The sequence below is a fragment of the Sycon ciliatum genome, chromosome 4 (genome assembly GCF_964019385.1).
Source record: "Sycon ciliatum chromosome 4, ocSycCili1.1, whole genome shotgun sequence".
NCBI lineage: Eukaryota > Metazoa > Porifera > Calcarea > Leucosolenida > Sycettidae > Sycon > Sycon ciliatum.
In genome coordinates, this window is record NC_088646.1 from 15,941,395 (window position 1) to 15,967,787 (window position 26,393).

Here is a 26,393-nt window from a genome sequence, read left to right on the forward strand (position 1 = left end):
TACCTGCTACAGTGCTAGGCGACATACCAGTAGTAGGACCTGGTCTACGTAGAAGTACAGTCGAACCTCTTTAGCCAAGTAGTTTAGGACGAACACCAAGGGACCGACGGTATTTGTTCACAATAACGGGAGTTCTTCTTATCCATTTTGTCTTACCCAGGTAGTACTTCTACTACTACTAGTACTACTACAGTAGTACTAGTAGTAGTACGGGGGGGGGGGGGGGGGGCTTGCCGGTGCAGTCTGCAGTGTGACTCATGGTAACGCTATTCATTAGGCTATTATAGGGCACTGCATGTAGACTCCACCGCAGTCGATGCCGTGTAACATGGTAACACCACGGAGACACCTGGAGTCTGGACACAACACCTTACTTGTCTTGCAAGTCTGAAACTACTTGGAAGCAAAGCAGTCGATTTCGTTGGCCAGATCGAACGTTACAGAAGTAATAGTTTGACCGGGTATTTTGCCGCTGGGCTGCCAAACAAAGTCAATGAAATAACTGTGACTTGTGAATGTGAGTGCTTCGGATAGCGAAGGTACGTAGAGGAGTCTACGTACGCGAAGTAACAGTTCATTGTGCTAGTAAACCCACAAAGAGGAACGTCGTTTACATAACGGTTGGGGGAGGCGAGCATGCAGTCATTGCTGTTTTGGCTCTATCTCTGGTAACTACAGCACCTCGAGAATGAATTGCTTTTTGTCAACCGGTAAGCCTTGTTTTCGCTTGGGCATAACAACATGTCACATGGAATTTAATTGTCTGTATTTTCTGTAGATGTCGCTTCATGTCCAATTATTTTCTTGCAATCTAAAAAAGCAAGTGCACTTCGCAAAATGGACCATTACGGAGATCTGTCTGTTAAAAATCACTCACACATGCTAGAGTACAAGCATTACTTGGCAAATCCACCAGATCCAGCGCTGTTCCAGTGTTCGTGTCATTTGTCGCTGTGATGTCGCCGTGTCGGATGGAGCCGATGCAAGAGCTTTGCGGCGCAAGCACTAGCAAACCAATGCTTCCGATGCCAACCGCGTGTGTACTGTGTGTGTACTTTCCTCTCATCTCCTCCAGTGCTGCTAGGCCTGGCTTATGCGGTGTCCAGTGGACGGGCGGTGCCGGCGCCTGTGACCTCGCCAGAAGAACCACGGCTAGGAGAACCACTGATAATGATATCGAACACATTGATTCGGAGGCATCTAAATGGTCTAGTAGTGGGAGACAATCAAGTGATTTCTTCAGGGCCGCAGCCGTATTTCCACTTTACTGGACAGCAAGGTGGTGGCATGTGTTTGGACCCAGGCGTAAGATACTATTTGTTGGAAACTAAAAGAATTCCTAGTACTAGTAGTAGTAATACTTGTGCTGTCAATGCCGTTCTTGCATGAATATGATCAAAATTAATACCATGGCTGCCATAGCTACGCTGTCAGGATTTTCCTGCTGGCAAAGTCATGACGTCTTGGATGGGCAATGGGCATGACTTGTGTGTGTGTGTGTGTGTGTGTGTGTGTGTGTGTGTGTGTGTGTGTGTGTGGTGTGTGTGTGTGGTGTGTGTGTGTGTGGTGTGTGTGTGTGTGGTGTGTGTGTGTGGGGGGGGGGGGGGGCAGGGGTACCTGCAGTTGGATCCCGGGACGGATACCCTGATGCCGTCAATCCTTTTTCTGGACCTTGTCCTCACCCACTTACTGAGGTGTGGTGAGCCCATAAGTGGGATCATTTCAAGTCCACCCTAGTTTGGGGATTTTCAGGGGGTGTCGGCCGTTGGGTGGTTCAATGGCCAATTGAGTCCTCTTTCCAATATTCCTTTTGAGTCTCTCTCCCCTCTCCCGGGGAGACCCACGTGACCAGTTTTGGCAGTGAGGAGCAAGTACAAAGTACAAGTACAAGTGTGTGTGTGTGCATGGCTGTGGCTATGGCTGTGTGATGTAGACTAGGCTGAATAGTGACGGTCAATTCTTCAGCCTTGCAAGCTGTTGAATGGTGCAATCCCAGCACATGTTACTATGCCTTCTGCTGTAGCATCACTATCACCGCCTCCGGCGATGGGCGTCATAAGGTGTGTGTGTGTGGTGGTGTGCGCGTGCGCGCACGTATGTATGTATGTGTGCGTGTGTATATATATATATATATATGTGTGTGTGTGTGTGTGTGTGTGTGTGTATTTACGCGCACACGCGCGCTTGCGTATACTGTTGTGTCGCGTATAAAAGCATGACCCGTATAGAAGCATGACTAGAATAGAAGCAGATTTTTGAAGAGCGCCGTGACACAGAAGCACGATTTGAATAGAAGCATACATGCAAGTACAGTGCGTATGGGTGATAGCGTGGTCGTGTAAAAGAATATACTGCCTACAAGAATGAACTCTCTCATGTTTTCATAATCATAACATTGGTTTCAAGTGCACATTTATTCTTACAAGCAATTTTATCGTACAGTAGAATATATCGGTCCTAAGAATGGACTTTGTGTAGCAAAACATGCCAGGTTAGTGCAAAGTATACCGCCTGTAGTAATAACATCCGTCCAATGCAATTCTGCTCTGACTCGCGTTGGGTTGTAGTGCTGCAGGTTCAACTGTTGTGGTCGTGTAACTCATGTTGCATAGCCACATGGTAAGCATGTAACAGTATGTGACTATGACCCGCCGCATGCACAGTAGCACTACATTGCATGTACGATGATCTTCCTGCCTCTGCGCACATGCACATGATAGGTCACACTTGATTTATTGTGTGTAAGAAATATCGGAAATAAGAATAGAAAATCGTTTTTCAAACACCCACGCCATAACCGATACCTACTGTACATGTATGTGCACACTACATGCATGACAATGTGCACTGTACAGTGTAGACTGAAGATTTTGACGTAGAAATATGTTTTGAATAGAAGCATAACTTGAATAGAAGCATGGTTTGAGCCCCGGCTTATACGGCCGTAAGCACCTGCTTTTATACACGACATCACGCCGTGACGGTATGCGTGCGTGCCCGCGCACATGTACGTGTGTATGTGTGTATGTGTCCATTTCAAAACAAAGGCTACTCACAGACTGGGAGCTAGATGGCACCGTTCCACTGTGATATACCTAGTAATTGATAAGATCAGACTATAGAGAACACGAAGCGGCACGTCATGCGGTCATGCGTGAGTCATGCAGTCATGCATGAGTCTTATCTGGGAGGAACGTGTCGGTCTCCCAGTCATCTGCAAATCTGGGTGACCTACTTGGCAGTTAAAAATGCATGGTAAATGTGCCGAGTCAGTTTGAATTGGGCCAGGAGAAAAGAGAGACACATTGCCAAGCTAACAAACCTTGATTCTTGAAAGAGTGATGATATTCAGTAGCTGACAGTTTGCGGCATGCTGTTCATGGTGTTGCTAGTACTACGTTGCATGCTTTGCTGGATGTGATACTGATCACTGTCACTCTGTCCCCTGCTGCTCTGTCCGCGCTCTGTCCCGTGCTGCTCTTCGCTCCCAGGATTCCCGGTACGCGCTGGAGTTCATGGGCAGAGCATGTGGCCAGCAGCAATGCCACACTCACACCACTGCCATCCGCGTATTGAAGAAGAACTTCGCCGGCACGCTGATGGAGTTTACGTCTCAACACGTGCTTGGAGGGACTCTGCGTGTTTCGTTTTCAAAGAGCTTTAACGTAAGTATATGCTGCGATGATGCCTGTTGCACTCCAGTATAATTACTATGCATAGGCATGCAGACACGTAGTGTGCCGGATGAGTCCCCTGTGCATCTGGATTCTGGAATGTGGTGATATCCATATACTGTGCTTCACAAGTCAAGTCAAGGCGTACATGTATAATTATGTATGTACAGTGTGCGTGTGTATGTACTGAAGACTGAAGTATGTGTGTTTGTGAAAAATGTACAAAAGAAAATGAAAAATAAGATTCACTGGCCAGAAAAGTCACTTCAATCAGCTGTGTGGTGGATACCAGACTATAATTGTGGCGGGCAATTCATCAGCTCTTGAAGCTGCTGAATGGTGTAATTCCAACCGTGCACAAATTACAACATGTACATGTATGTCAAATATAGCTTGTTCGCTATAATTGCTTCAACGATGGGCGGGTGTGAGTAAGTATGTGTATGGATGTGTGTGTGTGTGTACGTGTTTGTGTGTGTGTGTGTGTGTGTGTGTGTGTGTGTGTGTGCGTGTGCGCGCGCGTGTGTGTGTGTGTGTGTGTGTGTGTGTGTGGTCGCACACGTCTTTCTTCTCTTTCTCATTCTCCTAGCTCTTCCGCTTTCATTCTCCTGGGTGGTTACCAACAGCCAGTGTATGCCGGAGTATGTGGTATGGTGTGTGTGTCGAAAAAGAAAAGAAAAAATGGAAAAATGAAATATAGGGATTCACTGGCCAGAAAAAGTCACTTCAATCAGCTGTGTGGTGGATACCAGGCTAAAAATAGTGGCGGTCAATTCATCAGCCTTGCAAACTGTTGAATCATGGTGCAATCCCAGCACAAGTTGCTATGTCTAACATAGCTGTTCGCTATCATCGCTTCCGATGGGCAGGTCCGAGGTCTGAGGTGTGTGTGTGTGTGTGTGTGTGTGTGTGTGTGTGTGTGTGTGTGTCCCATATGGTGCAGTGGTATGTGCAGCGATTTCCAATCGATAGATTGCGGGTTCGATTCCCGACGATTATGGTCACACACGTCTTTCTTCTCTTTCTCAGACTCTTCCTGACTTTTCTTTCATTCTCCTGGGTGGTTACCAACAGCCAGTGCATGCCGGAGTATGTGGTGTGATGTGTGTGCAGGGAAAAAAAATGAAAAAATGAAAAGACCAAAAAAAGGGATTCACTGGCCAGAAAATGTCACTCCAAATAGCTGTATGGTGTAGACCAGGCTGAATAGTGACGGTCAATTCTCCAGCCTTGCAAGCTGTTGAATGGTGTAATCCCAGCACAAGTTGCTATGGCTTCTGCCGTAGCATTGCTATCATCGCCTCCGGCGATGGGCGTCAAAGGTGTGTGTGCATGTGTGTATCCATTTTCTGGGGTAAAAAAAAAAGGTCAAGTCGCAGATTACTTCAGCAGAAGGTATTAGAACGGGTGCATAAGATAACGTAATAGGAGTACACCAGCCTTGACAATCGCCTGCAGTGCAGCTGTGTTCTGCACTCAGAGAGCATCACTTTGACATGTGCATCGCATAATGACACGTGCACCGCATATTAGCATGTGCACCGCATAATGACATGTGCATCGCGTATTGACAGGTGCATCGCATATTGACATGTGAATTCCACTCAAATGTTAACTTCCCTGTAACAAACGAATTGCTCGAGCCCGGAGAGTACCTTCTAGCACAGTCTGATGTGTAAGTAAACGATGTACCGGTTTTCTTATCACTGCCAGGATACTAATAGCTATATTGCTCATTATGGTGAAAGATGCGGCATGGGTGTTTTGTCCTTTCTTTCCCTCACGGTGTGGGTTGTGCTGCAGATGAGGATACACTATAAGACACAGAGCTCTCAGGCTGTTCAGGCTGAAACGTACTACTATGGGTTTCCACGCAACCGCTGGGTGCAGCTTAACATTGTCGTGTGCCGTGACACACTCACCGTGTACGTCAACTGTCAGCGCTTGTTCCATACCCTTCTAAATGGTCACATCAGATGTCCAGTAGCCGACGTAACATCAAGTGTTTGTGTTGGAAAAAGTGTCGACCAGCAATCCTCACCGATAACTGTGAGTTCTATATCGTGAAGGATTTCCAAAGTGATAAACCTTTTTTTTTTTTTTAAATCTTCCTGCAGTCCACGGAAGTCTGGATTAGAGGAGAGGTTTTAGCTGTTCTTAGGGTTTTTGGCTGTATTGGCCACTTTCAAGCTTCCTCTTTGCAGTGCTGAATACGTGAAAATACAATATCTGCCTATACTGAGGCGTTGTTGTATTCGCGGTAACTCTTGACTGCATTGTATTGGTTTTCCAATCAATAGGGGTGAAACGAGTATCTATTTTGACCAATCGATCACTCGTTCATAATATTCGATCGAGTATCCGATTATTTCGAGTATTTTATCAAAATTCAAAAGCACTAGATTTGCGAGTTGTCGACCAATAAGAAATTATCTGTGAACATAGAACAAAAGTCGCCAACGTCTTGTACAGAGTGTAAAGTAACGATTTTCATCAGTACTTTCATATCTCAGAACGTTACTTGCCGGTGTGATTGCATCGTCCAATTCTTAAAATACTGACTCAAAGCCATGCATAACGCATGCATACCAGTGGACCAGCGGTACAACAAAAGTTTTTGAAAAATACAATGCCAATACAAAAAAAACCCAAAAAAACGATCGAGTGCAAAATTTCGAATACTCGCTCATTTGAAATTTTCGAACGAATACTCGAATATTCGAACTAATCATTTCACCCCTACCAATCAACCAACTAAACACAGCCTCGATATTAAAAAATTCTTACGGCAGGGGGGGGGGGCTGTTTTCGCATGTTATGTGACGTGACTGATAGGGTCCAGCGGATAATGCTCCGAAAATGCGTATAATGCTAACCATAATGCTCCAAAAACTGCCTTATAATGCTGATTTTAATGCTTCAGCAAGGGATATAATGCTCTTGGTTTGGGACAAAAATGGAAGAAAGTTTGCAAATTGTCAAACTTCCAGGAAATTATGCATATCGTCGATCTGCCTCTGAAGCTGCCACATTATCTCTCACGAGCTCCACCACTTCTTAGCACTATAAGACATGATTGCTTCTCCATTGGCTGATCTCCATTCCAACTTTGATGCAGGGTTGTGGCAGAATAGTCGGTGTATCATATCTTTCCCCTAATTATCCATGTAGTGAGAGATTACCCCGCCATTATGGCAGCAGGGAATTTTCTAGAACCGCCCCAACCGGTTTTCGACCGGTTGAAATTGTTGGCGACCGGTTGAAAAGTTACAAATCAGTTCCAACCGCCCGTAATTTTCTGTGGGTGAATGGAGCTGTGAATGGTCAAACGCTTTTTTCTGGACGGACACTTCCAGCGAAGCCGCGTGGGCTGGTACTAGGGTCACGAGTTTGTACTCCAGCACCAAGAAATCTGTTAAATTGCTGTTGAGTGCCATATTTGGGTTGTATTTTGAAAATTTTTTCCAGAGGGGGGGGACCCCCCGACGCCCCCACTCTTCATTGGACCGTAACCGGTTGGAAATTTGTCCTAGAATACACCCTGGCCGCAGGTAGTCATTCATTGTTGGGATGAAGTTTATCTTGGCAAATAGTACTCCTGCCTGCAGACAAGCTGTCACTGCGTCCACTCTGTGAATAATGTCTTCTTCTGAAACACTAGACGTGAGGCCAGCTCCTGAGAGCCGATCTCAGATCGAGATCCCTCCCATTTGCGGAAATCCTGAAAACACGTGGTCAGAAGTTATTTTGCCACCCTACATCCTTTGCTTGTGCTCTCATCTTCTCCTTGAGAAGGTGTGTAGACGTATGGTTTGCCACAATACTCTTCTTTTCTGATAGCATTTGACTGTAGGCCTGGCATTACAACAGTCCACAACTACATGTATACGTGCTTCATCAGGAAAGTAAGACTAGCGCTGAGCGCTCCAATCGACTTGGTACTGCGTCCATGAGAAATTCTAGTTCTTTTCCAGCCTCCTGAGCTGGACTCGGCAAAGGCAGTTCTTTTGGAGCGAGCTCTTTCTGTTTATAGCTGTTCATTCATCCTAGTCCAAATTTATCAATGCATCAGTGTCTACTTCAGTATCGCTAGAGATGCTGTCGCCAGAGCCTATGGCACAACGAGAAAACTCTTCTTCGTCTGTTTGATATTCACTTTGCGTATGTCTCCTACATAGCTCTCTATTATTCTAAAAGAAACCGCGTAAATAATTTCTCCGGATTTGTGTAACTGCCTCGGTTGGGCATGCATGCGTCATGGCTTGTATGCATTTACCTGACCACATCGCGCGCTACATAACGTTTTATCAAGAGTACAGTTATGTACTCTTGGTTTCATGAAGCGATGGGCTAGGTAAATGTAGCATTAGTGCTAAAGGTGTTACCATGGTTACGTGTCTACACAATCACAAAGTCATGTGCCGGTACAATGCATAAGGTCTGGTTGCACCTCATGTCATGATCATCGTAGCCGATTGTTGACAAAAAGACAAAAACCTGGGATTTCCCGATATTACACAGTATGAAACTCGTTACGCCGCTCAAACCTCACATAATGCTCGTTTTGTTCCTTTCTAATGCTCCATAATGCTCTGATGCTCGGATAGTCTTATAATGCCGAAGATAATGCCGGCATTATCCGCTGGACCCTAGTGACTGATCCAATCATACTGCCATACCGTATTTCCTCGATTAATAGACCCGGTCTTTTTCTTTTTTTAAGAGGGTCTCTTATTTGGGCATGGTCCATTATTCGAGCACGGTCCACTATATTTTCATCGGCACATCCCTGGAAATGGTGACTTTTTTAACACGTCATAATATAGAAGTTCTATATTATGACATGTTAAAAATCCACCATTTCCAGCGATAAGCCGATGAAAATATAGTGGCCCGTGCTCAAATAATGAAAGAAAGCACTAGCCACTACAAAAATTGTAGGTGCGCAACCTAAAATCGCGTCCTTTTTTGATCCAGCACGTGCTTTCTTAGTGCGCATGCGCAAAGCGATGAACTCAAATAAGAGACCGGGTCTCTTATTCGGGCATGGTCTACTATTTTTCCGTGAGGCCTCTAGGAGGGTCTACTATTTGAGCATGGTCTATTATTCGAGCAGGGTCCATTAATCGAGGAAATACGGTATGTTATTTTTCTTGTGCCTCTAGCTCATAAGCTTAGGTGTCGTACATAATTATAATACCCGCATAATAAAATGAATAGGATCGATTAATAAAGGGGTAAACAGCAGCATTCGGAACTATAAAGATTTTCATCAACCACCACACCCGTGATATCTGCGCTCTCCAGCCGACCTCGACACATTGCTACAGCACACCACCGGCAAAGCGACACATTCGTTGGTACTGAACTCCTTCATACCTCAATTGACGAGAGTTTATACTTGACACAGCTGCATGAAGGAATTCAGTACCAACGGATGTGTCGCTTTGCTAGTGGTGTGCTGTGCCAATGTGTCGAGGTTGGCTGGAGAGCGCAGTTATCGCGTGGTGGTGGTGGTTGATGAAGGATCGGTTAATCATACATAATTGTTGTTGTCCAGTCCCCGAGATCCCAAGCGATTATGTACAGTAAAACCTGTAACTGTTAGACGGCCACCGTGACTAGCGACCAACCTGGTAATTTCGACCATTTCGCCAGGCACGGACGGTCTCACATTCGAAATTAACTGCTACTAGTGACTACCTGCTCAACATGACCAGCGACCGCCTTTTCTTGTCCCAAGGTCGATTTTTGACCAGTACCTAGCGACCGAGAGTGTAGGAAATCAAAGGTTGTTTGGAGCTCCTTCTTTGAAATTTTCATGATTTTCCTGTAAGTTTTCCATGGTCTTGAACAGACTCTTTTGATGCTGCAACTGAAAAATGAACGCAGGTTCATTCGGCTTTGGAAAGCAATACACCTGTCATGGTTTCAAGTGCTACAAACATGATAGAAAATGTCTTTGAGAGCGAGAGTGTCGTAGGTGCTCTCGGATTGATGCTACTGCTTGAATGCCGGAGAAATGAAGACCGTGAGATGCTCTGTCCATCACGCACTAGTGCCCAGTCGCACAGATGAACACTGCAGTTCTAATATTCTACGGACCGTAGTACGGTACGTTGCAGTGGCTCGGCTACTGTGGCAATGGATGTTGATAAACTTTGTCGTTTCAACAAGAAATTTAAAGCCCAGTGCCATGCAAAACTTCCACAGGGAACACTTGGCCCGTGCCCACAGAAGTATACTGTAGTAACTGAGTTTGATATCAACAGTACAACGTAATTTTTTCTCTCTCAAAATGCTGTGTGATCTGTAATAAGAATGGCATTGCGCACATGTGGGGTAATTGTATTAGCCGGCTTCGTTTGGACATGCATATCATATAATGGGATCCACATATGGTCACGTGGTGCGAACCTCCAACTGAAGACCACCTGCCACTAGAGGCCGCTTTTCACCCCAAGGTTGAGGGGGGGGGGGCGTTAGTTACAGATCTTATTGTATTAGAGAGGTTTTAAGATGCACGTTATTTTTGACGTGACGTGAAATTTCAGCTCGCGTTATTTGGCTCGCGCGTTGAAAACAACGTGAGTGACCTGCAGCTCACGTCGGAATTTGGAGTTTTACACCAAATTTGACGTGAAATTGCGCGTCACGTCAGAAATAAAGTGCATCTTAAGTTCTTAACCTCTCTATCATCAGGACTTGACCTGTATACGGCATTGTACAGACATCACCTACTAGTATTATAGTATTGCAGAGTTCCGATATCCTTTTTCTACCAAACGTTTTGTCAATGGTGTGGCCTATAGATGGACGTTCGTGACATGGCCTTGATGGCTGGTGATGCAACTGAACATTTATGTCCTGAACTTCATGGTAAGAAGCTTGGCTAGTGCTCTCGCGCCCCCCCCCCCCCCCTCTCTCTCTCTCTCTCTCTCTCTCTCTCTCTCTCTCTCTCTCTCTCTCTCTCTCTCTCTCTCTCTCTCTCTCTCTCTCTCTCTCTCTCTCTCTCTCTCTCTCTCTCTCTCTCTCTCTCTCTCTCTCTCTCTCTCTCTCTTGCTCTCGGTGTCCATCGCCCATTTATCAACTGTTCTACTGAATGCATGCGAATGAGTTACATGATGATTTCAAATGAGCCGGACCATGGCCAATGCATGACCTGGGCACGGAGTACATATTTATCATGTTTTCATTTTCTGGCCGCTGGGGCAATTCAGTGTCAATTTTCTATATCGCACATAGGAACAGGGTAGCCGATTCCATCACTTAGTCAAAACAGATCATTTCCCTTTAAAGGCGAAATGATTAAAAAAGCTTCAGACCCATTCTCAAGTGAATACACGGACGTGAAGCTCAGCAAGATAAACTTTCATTACCCACACACCCATACGCGCACATACACAGCATACAGTGGGAGACACAGCGGGGGACAATGGAGCTTGCAGTGCTCATTTCATTGGAAATTATCTGGACATGTATACGTCAGCACCCTTACTTGCATTGTGCATCTTCTTCAGCCATATCAGTTATTGAGCATAACATGACGCAACTCAAGCAGACCCGAGAAAGCCTTATTCAGGAGATAGAAGACACAAATTCCGAGATGAAATTTGAAATGGCATCTCGCATGGAGCAGACTGTGGAGAAGGAGAAGTGCCGGACAAATTCCGAGATGCTACATGAAAATGTCATGGCACGAACTAGAGACGTGAGTACAGTTTGAAAATGTACTGGGACTAGCTACACTATCTGCACAATATGCGTTGGACATGTGTGTATGTGCGTGCGTGTGTGTGTGTGTGTGTTGCACACGCGTGTGTGCCCATGTGTGCGTGCATATGTGTATATATTTTGTGCATATACTCAATCTGCGGACAGAACTGTTTCGTCCTTTGTGGACTCATCAGCGCAGCACAGAGAAAACAAGGCCGAACCGGATATTTTTCATTGCTATCAGGTTCGGCCTCGTTTTCTCTGTGCTGCGCTGATGAGTCCACAAAGGACGAAACAGTTCTATCCGCAGATTGAGCTTTGCATAATGCAGTCAGCAAATGCACTGCCCCACATGAGAGTGCTCAACTACTACAAGAGCTGGAGCGAAATACTCGATCTGTGGACAGAACTGTTTCGTCCTTTGTGGACTCATCAGCGCAGCACAGAGAAAATGAGTGCCGAACCTGAAAAACATTTTTTCCCCGAATGTACCTTGTGAGTGTGTTGATATGGTTGCTGTGTTGTTGCTGACCTAGATCGTAATCATGACGGAGCAAGTGGACTCTGTGCAAGAACAACTGGTATCATGTACACGTGATGTGGCCAACATTACCTGTAACGTCAGCGGAACTCTGTATGCTGTCGGCTCCAGTGTGCCACATCAATGCCAGATCTGTGAATGTGCGGTAAGTATTACTCCTGGGTGGTTGAATCATTCCGGAAAGGAACAGGGTGGAGATAAAACCGGCTGCTCAAGGTTGACTCCATCTAGGACATGCACTTCCTGTGGAGAGGAAACAAAAAAAGGACTAGCTGGAGGGAAGAAAACAGATGCAACCGTGTAGAGCACCGGCCCAGGCCCAAGGTACTTGAATGAAAATCCAGTGCGAACAGAGGTTGAAACAGACTGGTTAAAAATAGACCGAGAAATGGTAAGAGGGCAGGTTCTACACCGTTGTAACTATGCCAAGATTCTATGTACATGTATACGGGTGAGCGGTGTTTGTAGTTTCAAAGGTTGCAGTCCATAGCTTGATTACTGATGTACAAGTAATGATTAAAAGTACTTCTGTGGATGCGAAGAAAGACAGACCGCTGCAAATTGTGTACTCATACTCTCGTAAGTGATACCCAGGGCCTGCTGGAGAGCCGGGTCAGCCGGGTCACGCGCCCGGCTGGGGAACTGCACGACCTGGCTGAACAGATAACACCGGGTCCAGTCTGACCCGGCTGAAAAATGTCTCAAACTGACAATGGATTCATAAAATTCCAGTATTTTACGACTCGCGGACCCCATCTCTTGCAAATCTAGCGCAACCGTACACACTACAGTCTACAAGCGACAGAAACTCGGCTAGGGTCAACTGCGGTCACGTCAACTGGTTCGAGCACGATCTGGCCAGCTAGCGCCGGCGAGCAGGAAGTCAGGACATACAAAGTCGATGGGGCAGGCAGTCAAAAGCGTTACTTTGAAGTTTTTGGCTATAGCCTTGACACAGTTGCAATTTTTCAGCCGACTGGTGATTTGGACGATGGAGCCCGCAGCGAAGAGAAAAAGAACTCACGCTTTCCAAGACTCTTGGAAGAAAGGTCGACCCTGGCTGGACTACGACCATGCCAGTCTATCCATGTCATGCGCTTTGTGCAAGACGCATTTCCAAAGGAAGATGAGCGGCGATGGATTTGGTCGTTCGTCCTGCTACTAGCAATAATTAGAAAACAGAATTCCTTTTTTTCAAATTGTTAAATCAGAATCCAATGGAACTGCTTTGCATTCTTCACGTAATGTCGTTTACCTTTTACGTTTGCGGACTTTGATAGTTCGCCTTGTTCTCTAAAATTTCCGATTTCCGGTAATAAATTCGCCTTTCCGTTTCCTGCGTTTTGAGCAGGCTTTTTGGTTGTTTTTCTGCCGGATGATCTGACCCGGCTTGACCCGGCTGGCCTGCATGCGCCAGGTACACTCTGACCGGGCTGTGTTGAATGTCTAGAGCAGGCCCTGATACCATATATATATATATATATACTCAATCTGCGGACAGAACTGTTTCGTCCTTTGTGGACTCGTCAGCGCAGCACAGAGGAAATGAGGCCGAACCTGATAGCAATGGAAATAAAAATTTCCCATCAGGCCCGAACGTACCTTGCCAGAGTGCTCAAACTGACAAGTCAGTGAGCTCTGCATAAAGCAAACAGCAAAGGCACTACCCCACGCAAGAGTGCTCAACTGCTACAAGAGCAGGAGCGAAATACTCAATCTGCGGACAGAACTGTTTCGTCCTTTGTGGACTCGTCAGCGCAGCACAGAGGAAATGAGGCCGAACCTGATAGCAATGGAAATAAAAATTTCCCATCAGGCCCGAACGTACCTTGCCAGAGTGCTCAAACTGACAAGTCAGTGAGCTCTGCATAAAGCAAACAGCAAAGGCACTACCCCACGCAAGAGTGCTCAACTGCTACAAGAGCAGGAGCGAAATACTCAATCTGCGGACAGAACTGTTTCGTCCTTTGTGGACTCGTCAGCGCAGCACAGAGGAAATGAGGCCGAACCTGATAGCAATGGAAATAAAAATTTCCCATCAGGCCCGAACGTACCTTGCCAGAGTGCTCAAACTGACAAGTCAGTGAGCTCTGCATAAAGCAAACAGCAAAGGCACTACCCCACGCAAGAGTGCTCAACTGCTACAAGAGCAGGAGCGAAATACTCAATCTGCGGACAGAACTGTTTCGTCCTTTGTGGACTCGTCAGCGCAGCACAGAGGAAATGAGGCCGAACCTGATAGCAATGGAAATAAAAATTTCCCATCAGGCCCGAACGTACCTTGCCAGAGTGCTCAAACTGACAAGTCAGTGAGCTCTGCATAAAGCAAACAGCAAAGGCACTACCCCACGCAAGAGTGCTCAACTGCTACAAGAGCAGGAGCGAAATACTCAATCTGCGGACAGAACTGTTTCGTCCTTTGTGGACTCGTCAGCGCAGCACAGAGGAAATGAGGCCGAACCTGATAGCAATGGAAATAAAAATTTCCCATCAGGCCCGAACGTACCTTGCCAGAGTGCTCAAACTGACAAGTCAGTGAGCTCTGCATAAAGCAAACAGCAAAGGCACTACCCCACGCAAGAGTGCTCAACTGCTACAAGAGCAGGAGCGAAATACTCAATCTGCGGACAGAACTGTTTCGTCCTTTGTGGACTCGTCAGCGCAGCACAGAGGAAATGAGGCCGAACCTGATAGCAATGGAAATAAAAATTTCCCATCAGGCCCGAACGTACCTTGCCAGAGTGCTCAAACTGACAAGTCAGTGAGCTCTGCATAAAGCAAACAGCAAAGGCACTACCCCACGCAAGAGTGCTCAACTGCTACAAGAGCAGGAGCGAAATACTCAATCTGCGGACAGAACTGTTTCGTCCTTTGTGGACTCGTCAGCGCAGCACAGAGGAAATGAGGCCGAACCTGATAGCAATGGAAATAAAAATTTCCCATCAGGCCCGAACGTACCTTGCCAGAGTGCTCAAACTGACAAGTCAGTGAGCTCTGCATAAAGCAAACAGCAAAGGCACTACCCCACGCAAGAGTGCTCAACTGCTACAAGAGCAGGAGCGAAATACTCAATCTGCGGACAGAACTGTTTCGTCCTTTGTGGACTCGTCAGCGCAGCACAGAGGAAATGAGGCCGAACCTGATAGCAATGGAAATAAAAATTTCCCATCAGGCCCGAACGTACCTTGCCAGAGTGCTCAAACTGACAAGTCAGTGAGCTCTGCATAAAGCAAACAGCAAAGGCACTACCCCACGCAAGAGTGCTCAACTGCTACAAGAGCAGGAGCGAAATACTCAATCTGCGGACAGAACTGTTTCGTCCTTTGTGGACTCGTCAGCGCAGCACAGAGGAAATGAGGCCGAACCTGATAGCAATGGAAATAAAAATTTCCCATCAGGCCCGAACGTACCTTGCCAGAGTGCTCAAACTGACAAGTCAGTGAGCTCTGCATAAAGCAAACAGCAAAGGCACTACCCCACGCAAGAGTGCTCAACTGCTACAAGAGCAGGAGCGAAATACTCAATCTGCGGACAGAACTGTTTCGTCCTTTGTGGACTCGTCAGCGCAGCACAGAGGAAATGAGGCCGAACCTGATAGCAATGGAAATAAAAATTTCCCATCAGGCCCGAACGTACCTTGCCAGAGTGCTCAAACTGACAAGTCAGTGAGCTCTGCATATATATATTTACTCAATCTGCGGACAGCATGCTGTTTCGTTCTTTTTGAACTCATCAGCGCAGCACAGAGGAAATGAGGCCGAACCTGATAGCAATGGAAATAAAAATTTCCAATCAGGCCCGAAAGTACCTTGCCAGAGTGCTCAAACTGACAAGTCAGTGAGCTCTGCATAACGCAAACAGCAAAGGCACTACCCCACGCAAGAGTGCTCAACTGCTACAAGAGCAGGAGCGAAATATATATATTTAAATAGAGAGGTAGGCGAACAAAATTTATATACACACAACAACAAGGTTGTCAGTTTCATAATACCAAAAGCCTCCAGTGTGAATCGGTGCGCGCTGTTTCGGGCTGGTGTGATCACACTGAAGCTGCTGTTGCGTTCCTGTGGGATGCATTCAGGCTGCGCCTGCAAATGCTTTGTGATGGCGCTATCACTTGTTGCCACACGTTTGTCAGGCGGCTTCTTGTACAGCTTGTCTGGGATATGCTGCTTGATCCTTTCCGAGAGTCGCTGACATGTCTCACCAACGTACGTCCGCTCACAGCAACACGCATACTTATAAATAAAATTACTATTTTCAAGAGTTGGTGAAACATCCTTCGCGATAGACCTGAATGCGGGTCTGGTTGTATAAATTACAATGGGGGATACTGTAGGATAGCAGTTCAAAATTGCAGCTTTAATCTTTTTGCGGAAGGCAATGCAATTTTGCCCTTTCCACGGCAATTTTGTGATAATACGCGTTGCAGGTTCAAGTTGTGCAGAAGCTGTATCTGGGCTAGGTTCAAGAACGCTTGTCATGACTCGCTTGAGTACTTTGAGTGGGTAACCGTTAGAACACAGAATATCCTCTAGCTTAGCAATTTCAGCTGATAATAGTGATGGTGAGCAGATGGTTTTAGCTCTAAAAGTTAATGATCTGATCAAATTGATTTTGTTTCTAGTGTCACAAAACGAGTCCCAGCGGGTGTAAAGACCTGTGAACGTCGGCTTTCTATATACTGTGGTGAGCAATTCTGTGGAAGAATGCTTAATCAATACATCAAGAAACGGCAATTCTCCATTATTCTCCTCCTCCATTGTAAACTGGAGAGCTGGGTGAAGATTATTTAAACGCTCAGAGAATTCCAATGCCAGTTTCCGGTTGTGAAATGCTGCGAATGTGTCATCCACATAACGCCTATAGAATTGGGGCCAATGACTGTCTGGAATTGTGTTTTCAAAATATCCAACAAAGATATTGGCTAGCACGGGGCCCAAGGGTGAACCCATGGCTACTCCGTCCCTCTGTGCGTACATATTGCCGTTGAAACTGAACTGCACGTCTGATGTGGCTTTGAAAAGCAGCTTCTTGAAAACGAGATCTTGGGGTATTTGCGGGGCTGATATTTCATCATCATGGTATAGCGACTGTATGCAGATATCTATTGTTTCCTTGAGAGGCACGTTTGTAAAGAGGCTGACTACATCGAAAGCCGGAGCACAGGAACAGCGATCCAGAGTTCTCTGCCTGCTGCTGGCCAAATTCCCGTACATCATCCACGAACTCGAATGTATCCTTAGTTGCGTGGGTGGAATATTTTTTCAGGACTGGTTTTAGTAATTCAGCTAACCACTTGGCCATTTCGTGTTGGGGAGCATTGATCATGGACAGGATTGGTCGAAGTGGCACGTCTTTCTTATGTATTTTCGGTACGCCATAGAGCACAGGTCGGCACGAGCCAACGGGTCGGATCCGGTCGTAATCTATATTGAGTATTTTTCCAGCCTTTTTGTATCGCAATAGGTATGCCTGCAAGGCGCGTTCATCCAGGTAAGTGCGGTCATGCGTTTCCGTCGGTCCCAGGAGTTGAAACTTCGATGCATCAGCCAGAATAGCATTCATCTTGTCATTGTAATCACTTCGCTGTATTATCACCACTCCATTCCCTTTGTCCGGCCTGCTGATTATTATATCTTTGTCATTCTTTATTTTCCTGATGGCTGCCATATGCTTGTCGTTGAGGGGATAATCGGTTTTATCTGCTTTACTGTTACTAAACTCTTCTGCAAGATTCGCCAACGCTGCTTGACACGTATCCCTCTTGGCATCACTCACTGGTACGCAGCGCTCCAATTGATCATTTGTTAGTTCGAATTCTGCCTGCACAATCTCCTTGTCCATTCTGGAACTAGGGGGGACTCCAAACTTCAAGCCCCTGCACAGTACGTCTTTTTCAATATTAGTTAGCATAACTCCGGCCAAGTTGAGTAGGTGGGAGTGTTTTAATTCGCTTGAGCCCTTCTCATAGCGCACCTCCCTCCTGAGTGCATCGTCAAACTTACTTTTGATCCGGCATTGTAATCTTGAGGAGGTCTGGTTGATGAGTTTCGCGAACCTGAAGCGGTCCAGCACGCTAAGGCTCCGATTGACTTCGTGAAGAACACGGCGGTACTCGAGGAGAAAGTGTTCCAAGTCAGCGGTGGTCCTCTCCAGTTATATATATATATGCAACCATACACATCCAATTCAGATAAAGCAGATTGGATGCCTGTGCCACAGTATCGTGTTGGAGCTGTTGTCTACTGCTGATATTTCAGTATGTACGTGTGAATGTATGTACACAGCTATCCAAGGCTGTAAAACACTCCGTTGAGAAAACTAGGTGGCTGTAGATTTCAATTTCTTTTTTTAGTGAACCATGATCTGTATTGTATCCTTCATGCAACCCTAGGCTGGCGGTCAGGTGAAATGCACAGAGGAACCGTGTACCCCCATTGTGCCAGGCACGGAGTCACGTTCATGTCCTTACGGAAGGGTTGTGCCGAAGGACGTGGAGAACGGAATTTGCTGTGATACATGCCAAAACGGTAAGTGCGGATGTAGAGACGAAGTTGTTAATATAGCACCTGCTGCCTGAGGAACGACATAGCACCTGAATTCTCAGATAATGCTCAGTCAGTAAAGACCTGATATTACGTTGGCTTCATACATATACTACCAATAGTACATAGGATTAATTATCGCCCCCTCCCCCCCTCCCCCTCCCCCCCCCCTCCCTTGATAACAAGCACCCACATGTCCACTCACACAACCGTCCCAGACTTGTTTGGGGGTGGAATGCTTCTTGTGTTTTGCCGAACACGCTATGTCCTGCTTGATTCGGCCGAATCCCTAATTACTATCTTTTTAAATAGCACAATTACCATTAAGTACTGCTGATCCGCCCCCTCTCTAATTTCCGTTCCCTGTTCAATTTCTACCTGTTAAGTTACTTCAGCATGTACACTTGCACTGCTGTACACATGCGTGTCGGTGCCGATATGCATGTAGATGAAAATGTGCACAATCCAGCATGGCAACTCTGACCTTCTGCGTAGTTGCACACAGCACTGCACTTAAGAGCCTTGATCTAGTTTCTGCAACCCCCCTCCCATCGAAAACCAGCTGGAAAGCGACACGGCATGGGGGGGGGGGGGGGGGGTCAATGGGCACTTTACGGCACCTATCAGTGATCTGACATGAAGCCATGCACAGTGGAAAGGAAACAAACGGTCAAGGAGGAAAATATATCTGGCGATTTTGCAAACGAGCAAAGTGATGGATGCGAGAGGTTGGCGTGATTACAGTGAGATCCCTGCAAGCATCCGCTATCTATGATAGTATGTTGCCCTGCAAGCATCCGCTATCTATGATAGTATGTTGCCCTGCAGCGACGCTCATGCACAGGCCTGTGTACAGTATGCCTACAGGCAACCTCAACCACAGAGACTTCACCAGGGCTACGCCGGACATGCCCAATGTGCCCGTGTCGTTCCTGTGGACCGAATGCAAGTGCATCCTTGACGGTCGAGTGCCTGGCCACCTTGTGTGCGAACAGCCCGAGGCTGACCCTGCCGCATCGAGTACCCCATCCTTCATGTGATCCCGTAGATAGCTTCCTGGGCTGGGAAGAACGCGACTAGCCCGAGGAGAGCCCCTGCCACTGTGATGCGGCAAGGCTGCCCAGCTTAGGCCGCCGTGTGGCGCAGGTAGCATGAGCTGAACCGTACACCAAGGGTGGGTTGTAAGTACAGCTTCCTGGCACGGAAAATTTCGTTATAATCCGAGTGTCCCGTGGTTTCCTGTATGGAAGGAGCTTTCGCCACCGGCTTGGGTCAAGTTTACTACTTCCTCCTGCGCTACATTCTGGACTTGGTCATACGTGTAGATTTCTTCCTTGGGACTTCCCCTTTTTAGTGTGCACCAGTACTATGTTTACTTTCTGGGAAGGGTTGCTATCGGTAAACTGAGGCCGCTCTATCAAGTTAGTATTCACACCGGCTTCTTGAAACAGCACTTTCTTATTTCTAATTCTGTTTTTGCAGTTACCGGAGCTTGTCGCTACAGGAATAAATTCTATGAACATGGCAGTGTGTTCAAAAACCTAGACGGAGGTGTTTGCTCGCCTAATTGTTCATGTCAGGTAAGGCTAATTCAGTGTTACGATTAGTCATGCACATCTTGCGTGTTCTGGTGTTTTGATGTAAGTGATGTGCCAGTTAGGATTTGGTCTGAATGGTTCGGGGAGGCTAACTGGGTTGATATGTGTAGTGTGGTGTGTAGCGACAACTTGACCAGTTGAGATGCATATTACGTTACTCTAGGTGCACTTCACTACAGGTATGGTGGGTTTGTATGATGCCGAGTTTTAGGCCGCGCTGTCCAGGTGTTGTGATTTTCTGGCTACTGCAATCAAGAATGTGCAGTCATCACACATGAGCATTGCCGGGCACTGAGAAACATCAGCCCCGGCACAGAGCTAGTTGGAACACTGGTACTACACTACCCAGTATGCAAACTCACACTTTTTTTGAAAGACATTCTGAATCTCATCCGCTGGCAACAGCGTTGAAAACATGTTTATATGTCTGAAATTGTCCAGCAAGAATAATTCTGAGCCCACAGGCTGCTGTTTCAGCTGTCTACATGTACATGCATGTGATATGTGTGCATCTGCCCTGTGTTGTGTAGAACCATAAGAAAGTGTGTCCCACTGAGGCCTGTGAACAGTTGCCATGTCAACCGGCTCAACGTTATACACCAGTAGGTCAATGTTGTCCAAGGTGTACAGGTGAGTGGCTACGTGATCTGTATGATCTGTATGCCATATATGTACTATGTAGCATGGATGTAACCCTTATAAGCCTAGGAACATGCTATTACAGTAAAACCTGTGTTCCCGGACCCTGTACTAAGCGGAATCCTGTATTGACCAGACACATGTTCATGCACTAAAGTGCTGTGGATTGAACATGCATCCCTGGTTCAAGCGGAATCCTGTCATATCGGGACAGTTTCCGCTGCGCCAAGGTCATCAGGTTAGGGCAGGTTTTACTTAACTCATTTTTATCAGTGAATATCGGAACCGCACTCCTTAGCAAATTCTACCAGCATCGGACTTAGTAGAGGCTATAGAGCTTGTATACTTGGCTAGCCAGTGTTGGTAGAACATTGCAGAACACTATACAGCTCCCCAACGTAAACTGGTAGAGTTATCACTGTGTGTAGAGTAAATGTACAAGTACTGATGATAGAAGCATAAGCGCACCCTACTTGTGACACATTTCAGTGCATATTGATAATAAGTCAATGTTCAGCATCATAGACTTACTGATTCCAAGCAAAGAATTATCTGGGAACTAAATATTTCAAGCTGTAGCTAGATTGCCTGAAGTGTCTGCACCTGCATCCTTGCCATTACTACGGGGAAACGAGTACCTTTACCTATGTGGACAAAATGACAAAAAGCTCTTTAGTACAAGGTAAGCGGTTGCTTTGCTTGCTTCATTGTTGTAGAGTTCGTCAATTGGCTTTTTGTGTACCTTTTGTGTGTTCAGAGGAGGAGAATCCATGTGAAGCCAATCCTTCGCCGTGTGCACGCCATCAAGGAGATGCGCCGTGGACGTGTGTTAACCGTGGTGGCAGAGCCGAGTGTATTTGCTACTTTATTCCATCTGGAGGTGGCTGTTACAGTAAGTCTGAACAGTAAATGCTTGTCGTCAACTCTGCGATGTACAAACTAACAGTTGCACATACTTCAACGCAACTAAAGCTGCAAGTTTGTATCCCTGGCAATGTTTAAACCTGGAGAGCACTATATAAGTGATGCTCTTCAGGCACAATGTTCATCAGCCTACTCAAGCTCTCAACTGAGCAGGGGTGAATTCCCCCGTTATACTGTGTATTGAGCAAGGAGCGGTACCGTTTTCTTGCCGGTTTGCCGAGTCGAAGGTTCGAGGGACTTCTCGTGACCCCCGGATAGCAGTCGTGAGTCAGTCAAGTGTCAAGTCAAGTCGGCAGAAAAGCGCGAGCTCCAGCGCAGATAGCAAACACCTTTCTTGCAAGTAAAGTTCCGGACAGTATCAGTGCTGCGGGCATCACTACACATCTTTACACTTACACTTTCGCATTCCTCAGTGGCGCAGTAAAACGGGTGTGGTGAATGGGGTTTCTACCTTGATCTCTGGTTTGTGGCTCTGATCAACCCTCTCCCACCATTTAGGAGCTTCATCTGACAGGTGATCATGTGACGGTGGTGGTGGTATGCCATGGTAGTGGAAGGGTAGTTCTTGACCTATCCGGCGCCTGGATCCGCTAGTGGACTGTTAGGCTTTCCAATGGCCGTAAGATAATTGGAAGGCACATATAATTATGTCTTTGTGTGGAACCGCGACAATGATGATGGTCCTGTGTTAGTCTGCGCGAAACGGACTCAGCCCGATATGATTACTTCATGTTGCAGTGGCCTACTCCATCCGCATTCAGTGGAGAATTCTGGCATGATGTCTCTCTCTCTCTCTCTCTCTCTCTCTCTCTCTCTCTCTCTCTCTCTCTCTCTCTCTCTCTGTTTTTTGTTTTTGTTTGTTTCGGGTCGTTTGGATGTGCTGTGCTGTCGGCCTGAATTGGCTCTGAGTGGCAGCGAGGGCAGGGCATTTTGCAGGTTACTTGTAGGGGTTGGGTCTGTTGCAGATGTTGCAGGTGGATCACGGTGACATCTGCTTGGGGTCTCTTGTGACATAGCTATGGTGCTTGTCGCAGGCCAGGGTTATTTTCCTTGCACGTTTGACTCGTATTGTCAGACGTGTATGCCTGTTAAGCTGTGTGCACAACTGGCGCGTGTACGCGTGAAACCACGCGTTTGTGCGTACTTTTGCTGGCTTTTGGGGCTTCATGCGTACGGAAACGCACCGAAATGGAAATTCCAACATGTTGGAATTTTCAGCACGCATCAGGCGCGTCAGTATCAGCGTACATGCCAGTCACTTTGACGGGCGGAGTCAAAACATTAGTACTCGAAGGTGTCGCACGCGCTAAATACGACTCGGATTGCTCTTTTTTGTGAAAGCCTGAGCGCGCGTTTGGGCACGCATGAAGCGCAAACGTACCGCGTCTACGCGCCAGTTGGGAACACAGCTTTATGATTGATCCGAGTTGTTACGGAACCCGGACTGCCCACTGGCACGCAACACTCTCACAACATCTAGCAACCACAACAGAGCTTTCGACTGAAAGAAGATAGATATGCTTCTATCACCACTAGATTCAACTACTGAATAGAGAGAGATAGTAGATGCAAAGAATATATGGTAGAGAAAACGCCGACAACGCTGGCGAGCCACATTGTATGTCAGGCAGCTATGCGAACACATCCGAGAAAAAGGAAGGGTGCGGCAGAACATTGGCCATACAGCCGCAGAGCCGACACAAAGGATGAAGCAGCAGATTACCATCCAATGTATGTGTTTGCTACACTAGCGAGAGCTTAGCAAGTTAGCTACATCTTCTAGAAAGCTTCTAGAAGAGCAAGGGCAGGAGAACGTGCACTTCGTGTAAACCATATCAACAGAGCTAACGTACAAAGATGTAAAAATGATTTACACAAGAGAGAGTTTGGAAGCTTTGTTACAGATTTATTGATTTATCAAGCAATCAAATAGTCATCTTACCGGAGAGCATTGCATTCTCGCTTATGCCCTAGATTGATTGGGTGTCTTCATGGTCACAGTCACATGTCATGCGATCAACTATGGCCTGCCTTGCCATGTACTGTTCTTCTCTGCTCACAGCGGGTCAAGGTCGCAAGTAGGGCAACGCTATGAAATGGAACGGCTCCCGTCGACTTGGAAATCAACGTGCCATGTTATTTTTGGACATTTTCACTGTAACTAGCCGGCGCCAACTGCTGGCACTAGACTAGCATCTGCCTCTTGCACGTACCACGCCTGCATCCTGGTTAGAGTCGAATGGAAGCTGTTGATAGTACCTAAACTCATAGTTATGCCTGTGTAGATCTAATCACAAGAACTAGCGTGCTAAACCAAACGGGGAAAAAATTCAGGACGTGCCGCACTTTGTTGGGAACAAGACGGTACCCCGCATGTACTTGTGCATGTGTGCTGCATTTCTGAACTCCGCTGCTTCTCTTGGTTCTCTGTGTTCACACTGATTTTAACCATTAGACCGTGATCGTGTTTTCTGTATCGCTGTGTTTGACATACATGTATACAGCGTAGAGATGGTGTTAGAATGACAGGAAAACCATTGAAAACCTCACCACCTTTGCACTATTGAACTGATCCATGTATATGGCCGATGTTAAGCCGGCTAGATGTACACAGATGCCACTATGAAAAAAGATATCTACTTTAAAAACTCTACGCTTTGCTATAGCGCCTTTGATTCAGGCAATTTATCGCCTGCAATTGCAATTGGTGAGGCGCATTCTTGTATTATATTTTTTGCACGAATAACTCTCGCTATTAGGTCGTGATAGGAGCAAAGCAACCAATCATGCCAGAGGACACGCTCTAGTGTGTTTGTGGGAGTCTTAGCTCTGGTTTGCTTGCCATTGCTTCACTGCTGCACTCTCTGACTGTCCATCTCTCAATGTGCCTTCCGGCTTGTACAGTTGTAAAGTGGTATGCGGGTCGGGGAAGCCGTGTAGTCGTGTAGTCGTGCAGCGGTCTACCCACTCTCTTTGACTTGTCAGTGCTCTTTAGTATACACGCATTTGTGTATGTGTATGTCCAAATAATTTCAGAAGTAAAATTCCCTCTACTGTAGGAATGACACCGTTGTGTCATCATACTACGGTGTAGTAATAGACCCATGCTTGTGCAGTTACCGGAGCAGATTACTCCTGCATGATGAAGAAAATCAGTGCTTCACATCACGTTTTCTAAGGTGGTGCGGGAAACACTCCTCTGGCAATTCTGGCCAGGGCCTCCGGGGCCTCTGGAAACCATGGAAACAGCAAACTGACTGTTCGGTGACCATGGTGACTGCTAACAGTGCTTGGAACCTTATCACTGTGTTCGGGGAACCCAGACAGTATGGCATGGTGACTGCTAACACTAAACAACAGTGCTTGGAACCTTATCACTGTGTTCGGCTAACCCAGACAATATGGCATGGTGACTGCTAACAGCTTGGAACCTTATCACTGTGTTCGGCTAACCCAGACAGTATGGCATTGCAACCATGCACTTTGCATTGTGTAGACCAGAACTCCCTGGTGTACCGCCGTACATGCGTCTGTGTGTGTGTGTATGTCTGTGTGTGTGTGTCTGTGTGTGGTGTGTGCGTGAGCGCACTGACAGTCTGTGTGTGTGTGTGTGTGTGTGTGTGTGTGTGTGTGTGTGTGTGTGTGTGTGTGTGCGTGTCTGTGTGCCTGCGTGCATGTTAATGCCTTTGACATGACTGCACTAGCTTCACCAGGTAGCACTAGTAATACTAATAGTATGGAGTGCAGACACTGAAGAAGTGTACACTGTATCGAGTGTATGAACTAAGTCACTGCATGAACTAAGTACAATCATGTAGTAAAGTAAAGTATTAGTTCGCATATCCGCGCCACCACCGGCTTATTCAAGTCCCTGAAGAGTTGAGAAACACAATCAAAAATAAGGGAATCGTATAAATACGACTCCCTGCCAAAAGTGCATGTGCGAATTCGAAGGTCAAACAGTGACCGGATATTCCCTAGGATCCCGTGACCATGGTGACAACTAGTGGAGAAAAACCGGATCGAGTGATCGCCCAGCGAGCTACTGAAGTCACGCTTCACACTCACAGTCAGTGCAGTCGAGTGGTTCCGTGGTCGGTTGAATACTTGAACTACATCTGTAGTGTAGTGGATCTTCATTGTACTTTGCTTCGGTTCTTACAATTTGGGGCGAGGCGGGCTTTGTGAATAAACCCATTCCCAAGTAATGGCTATGTCAGCGATGTCGATGCTGCGTGTATGTTTCAAGTAGCCGTCATGCAGATCTACTGCTGCTGATAGTTGCTCCGTTTTTTCTCAGACTTTCATTTGATGCTGTCAAGAGTGCACAGGCAGTGTTGTACGGGTCTTCAATCAGAGGTAAGTTAGTTAGTTCTGGTGTTCATTTGACTGTCTAGACAATACTAACAAGTAGCTGAGAAGCCTTTAAAACCCGTGGAGCTCTGTAGAGAGGTATCCTACCGTGACTTCTTGTGACTATCTTCAGTGGTTGTCACCATTCGAGAGATTGAACAAAAACTGAAAAAGCGAAGAGCAGTGCATAGGTGTAGATCTACAGTGTATCCACTCTCAGTGCCTATGAATAGCAAGGATACACAATGTAGCCGGAAATAGGACAACATCGTGGAGCTGAGAAGACCCCGTAACGGTTTGGCTCTTTTTGGAACCATGCGCCTTTGCCATCAACCTGTTGCTGGATACTGGATACTGCGCTGACGCCCCTCCCTCAGTACCAGGGTCTATTAAAGTCAAT

General features: G+C 46.5%; 1 protein-coding gene across 1 annotated transcript; it reads left to right on the forward strand.

Moving 5' to 3' along the window:
* The first annotated feature begins 317 nt into the window (after window positions 1–317).
* Window positions 318–24,527, forward strand: LOC135814674 (uncharacterized). Its single transcript, XM_065327837.1, has 12 exons — window positions 318–710; window positions 1,076–1,305; window positions 3,492–3,665; window positions 5,478–5,723; window positions 10,487–10,553; window positions 11,195–11,385; window positions 11,927–12,076; window positions 18,329–18,464; window positions 19,962–20,059; window positions 20,608–20,707; window positions 21,474–21,608; window positions 23,703–24,527. Exons 1-12 carry the CDS (start codon window positions 689–691, stop codon window positions 23,720–23,722), a joined length of 1,569 nt encoding a protein of 522 aa, XP_065183909.1. The 5' UTR covers window positions 318–688; the 3' UTR covers window positions 23,723–24,527.
* Window positions 24,528–26,393: the final 1,866 nt, after the last annotated feature.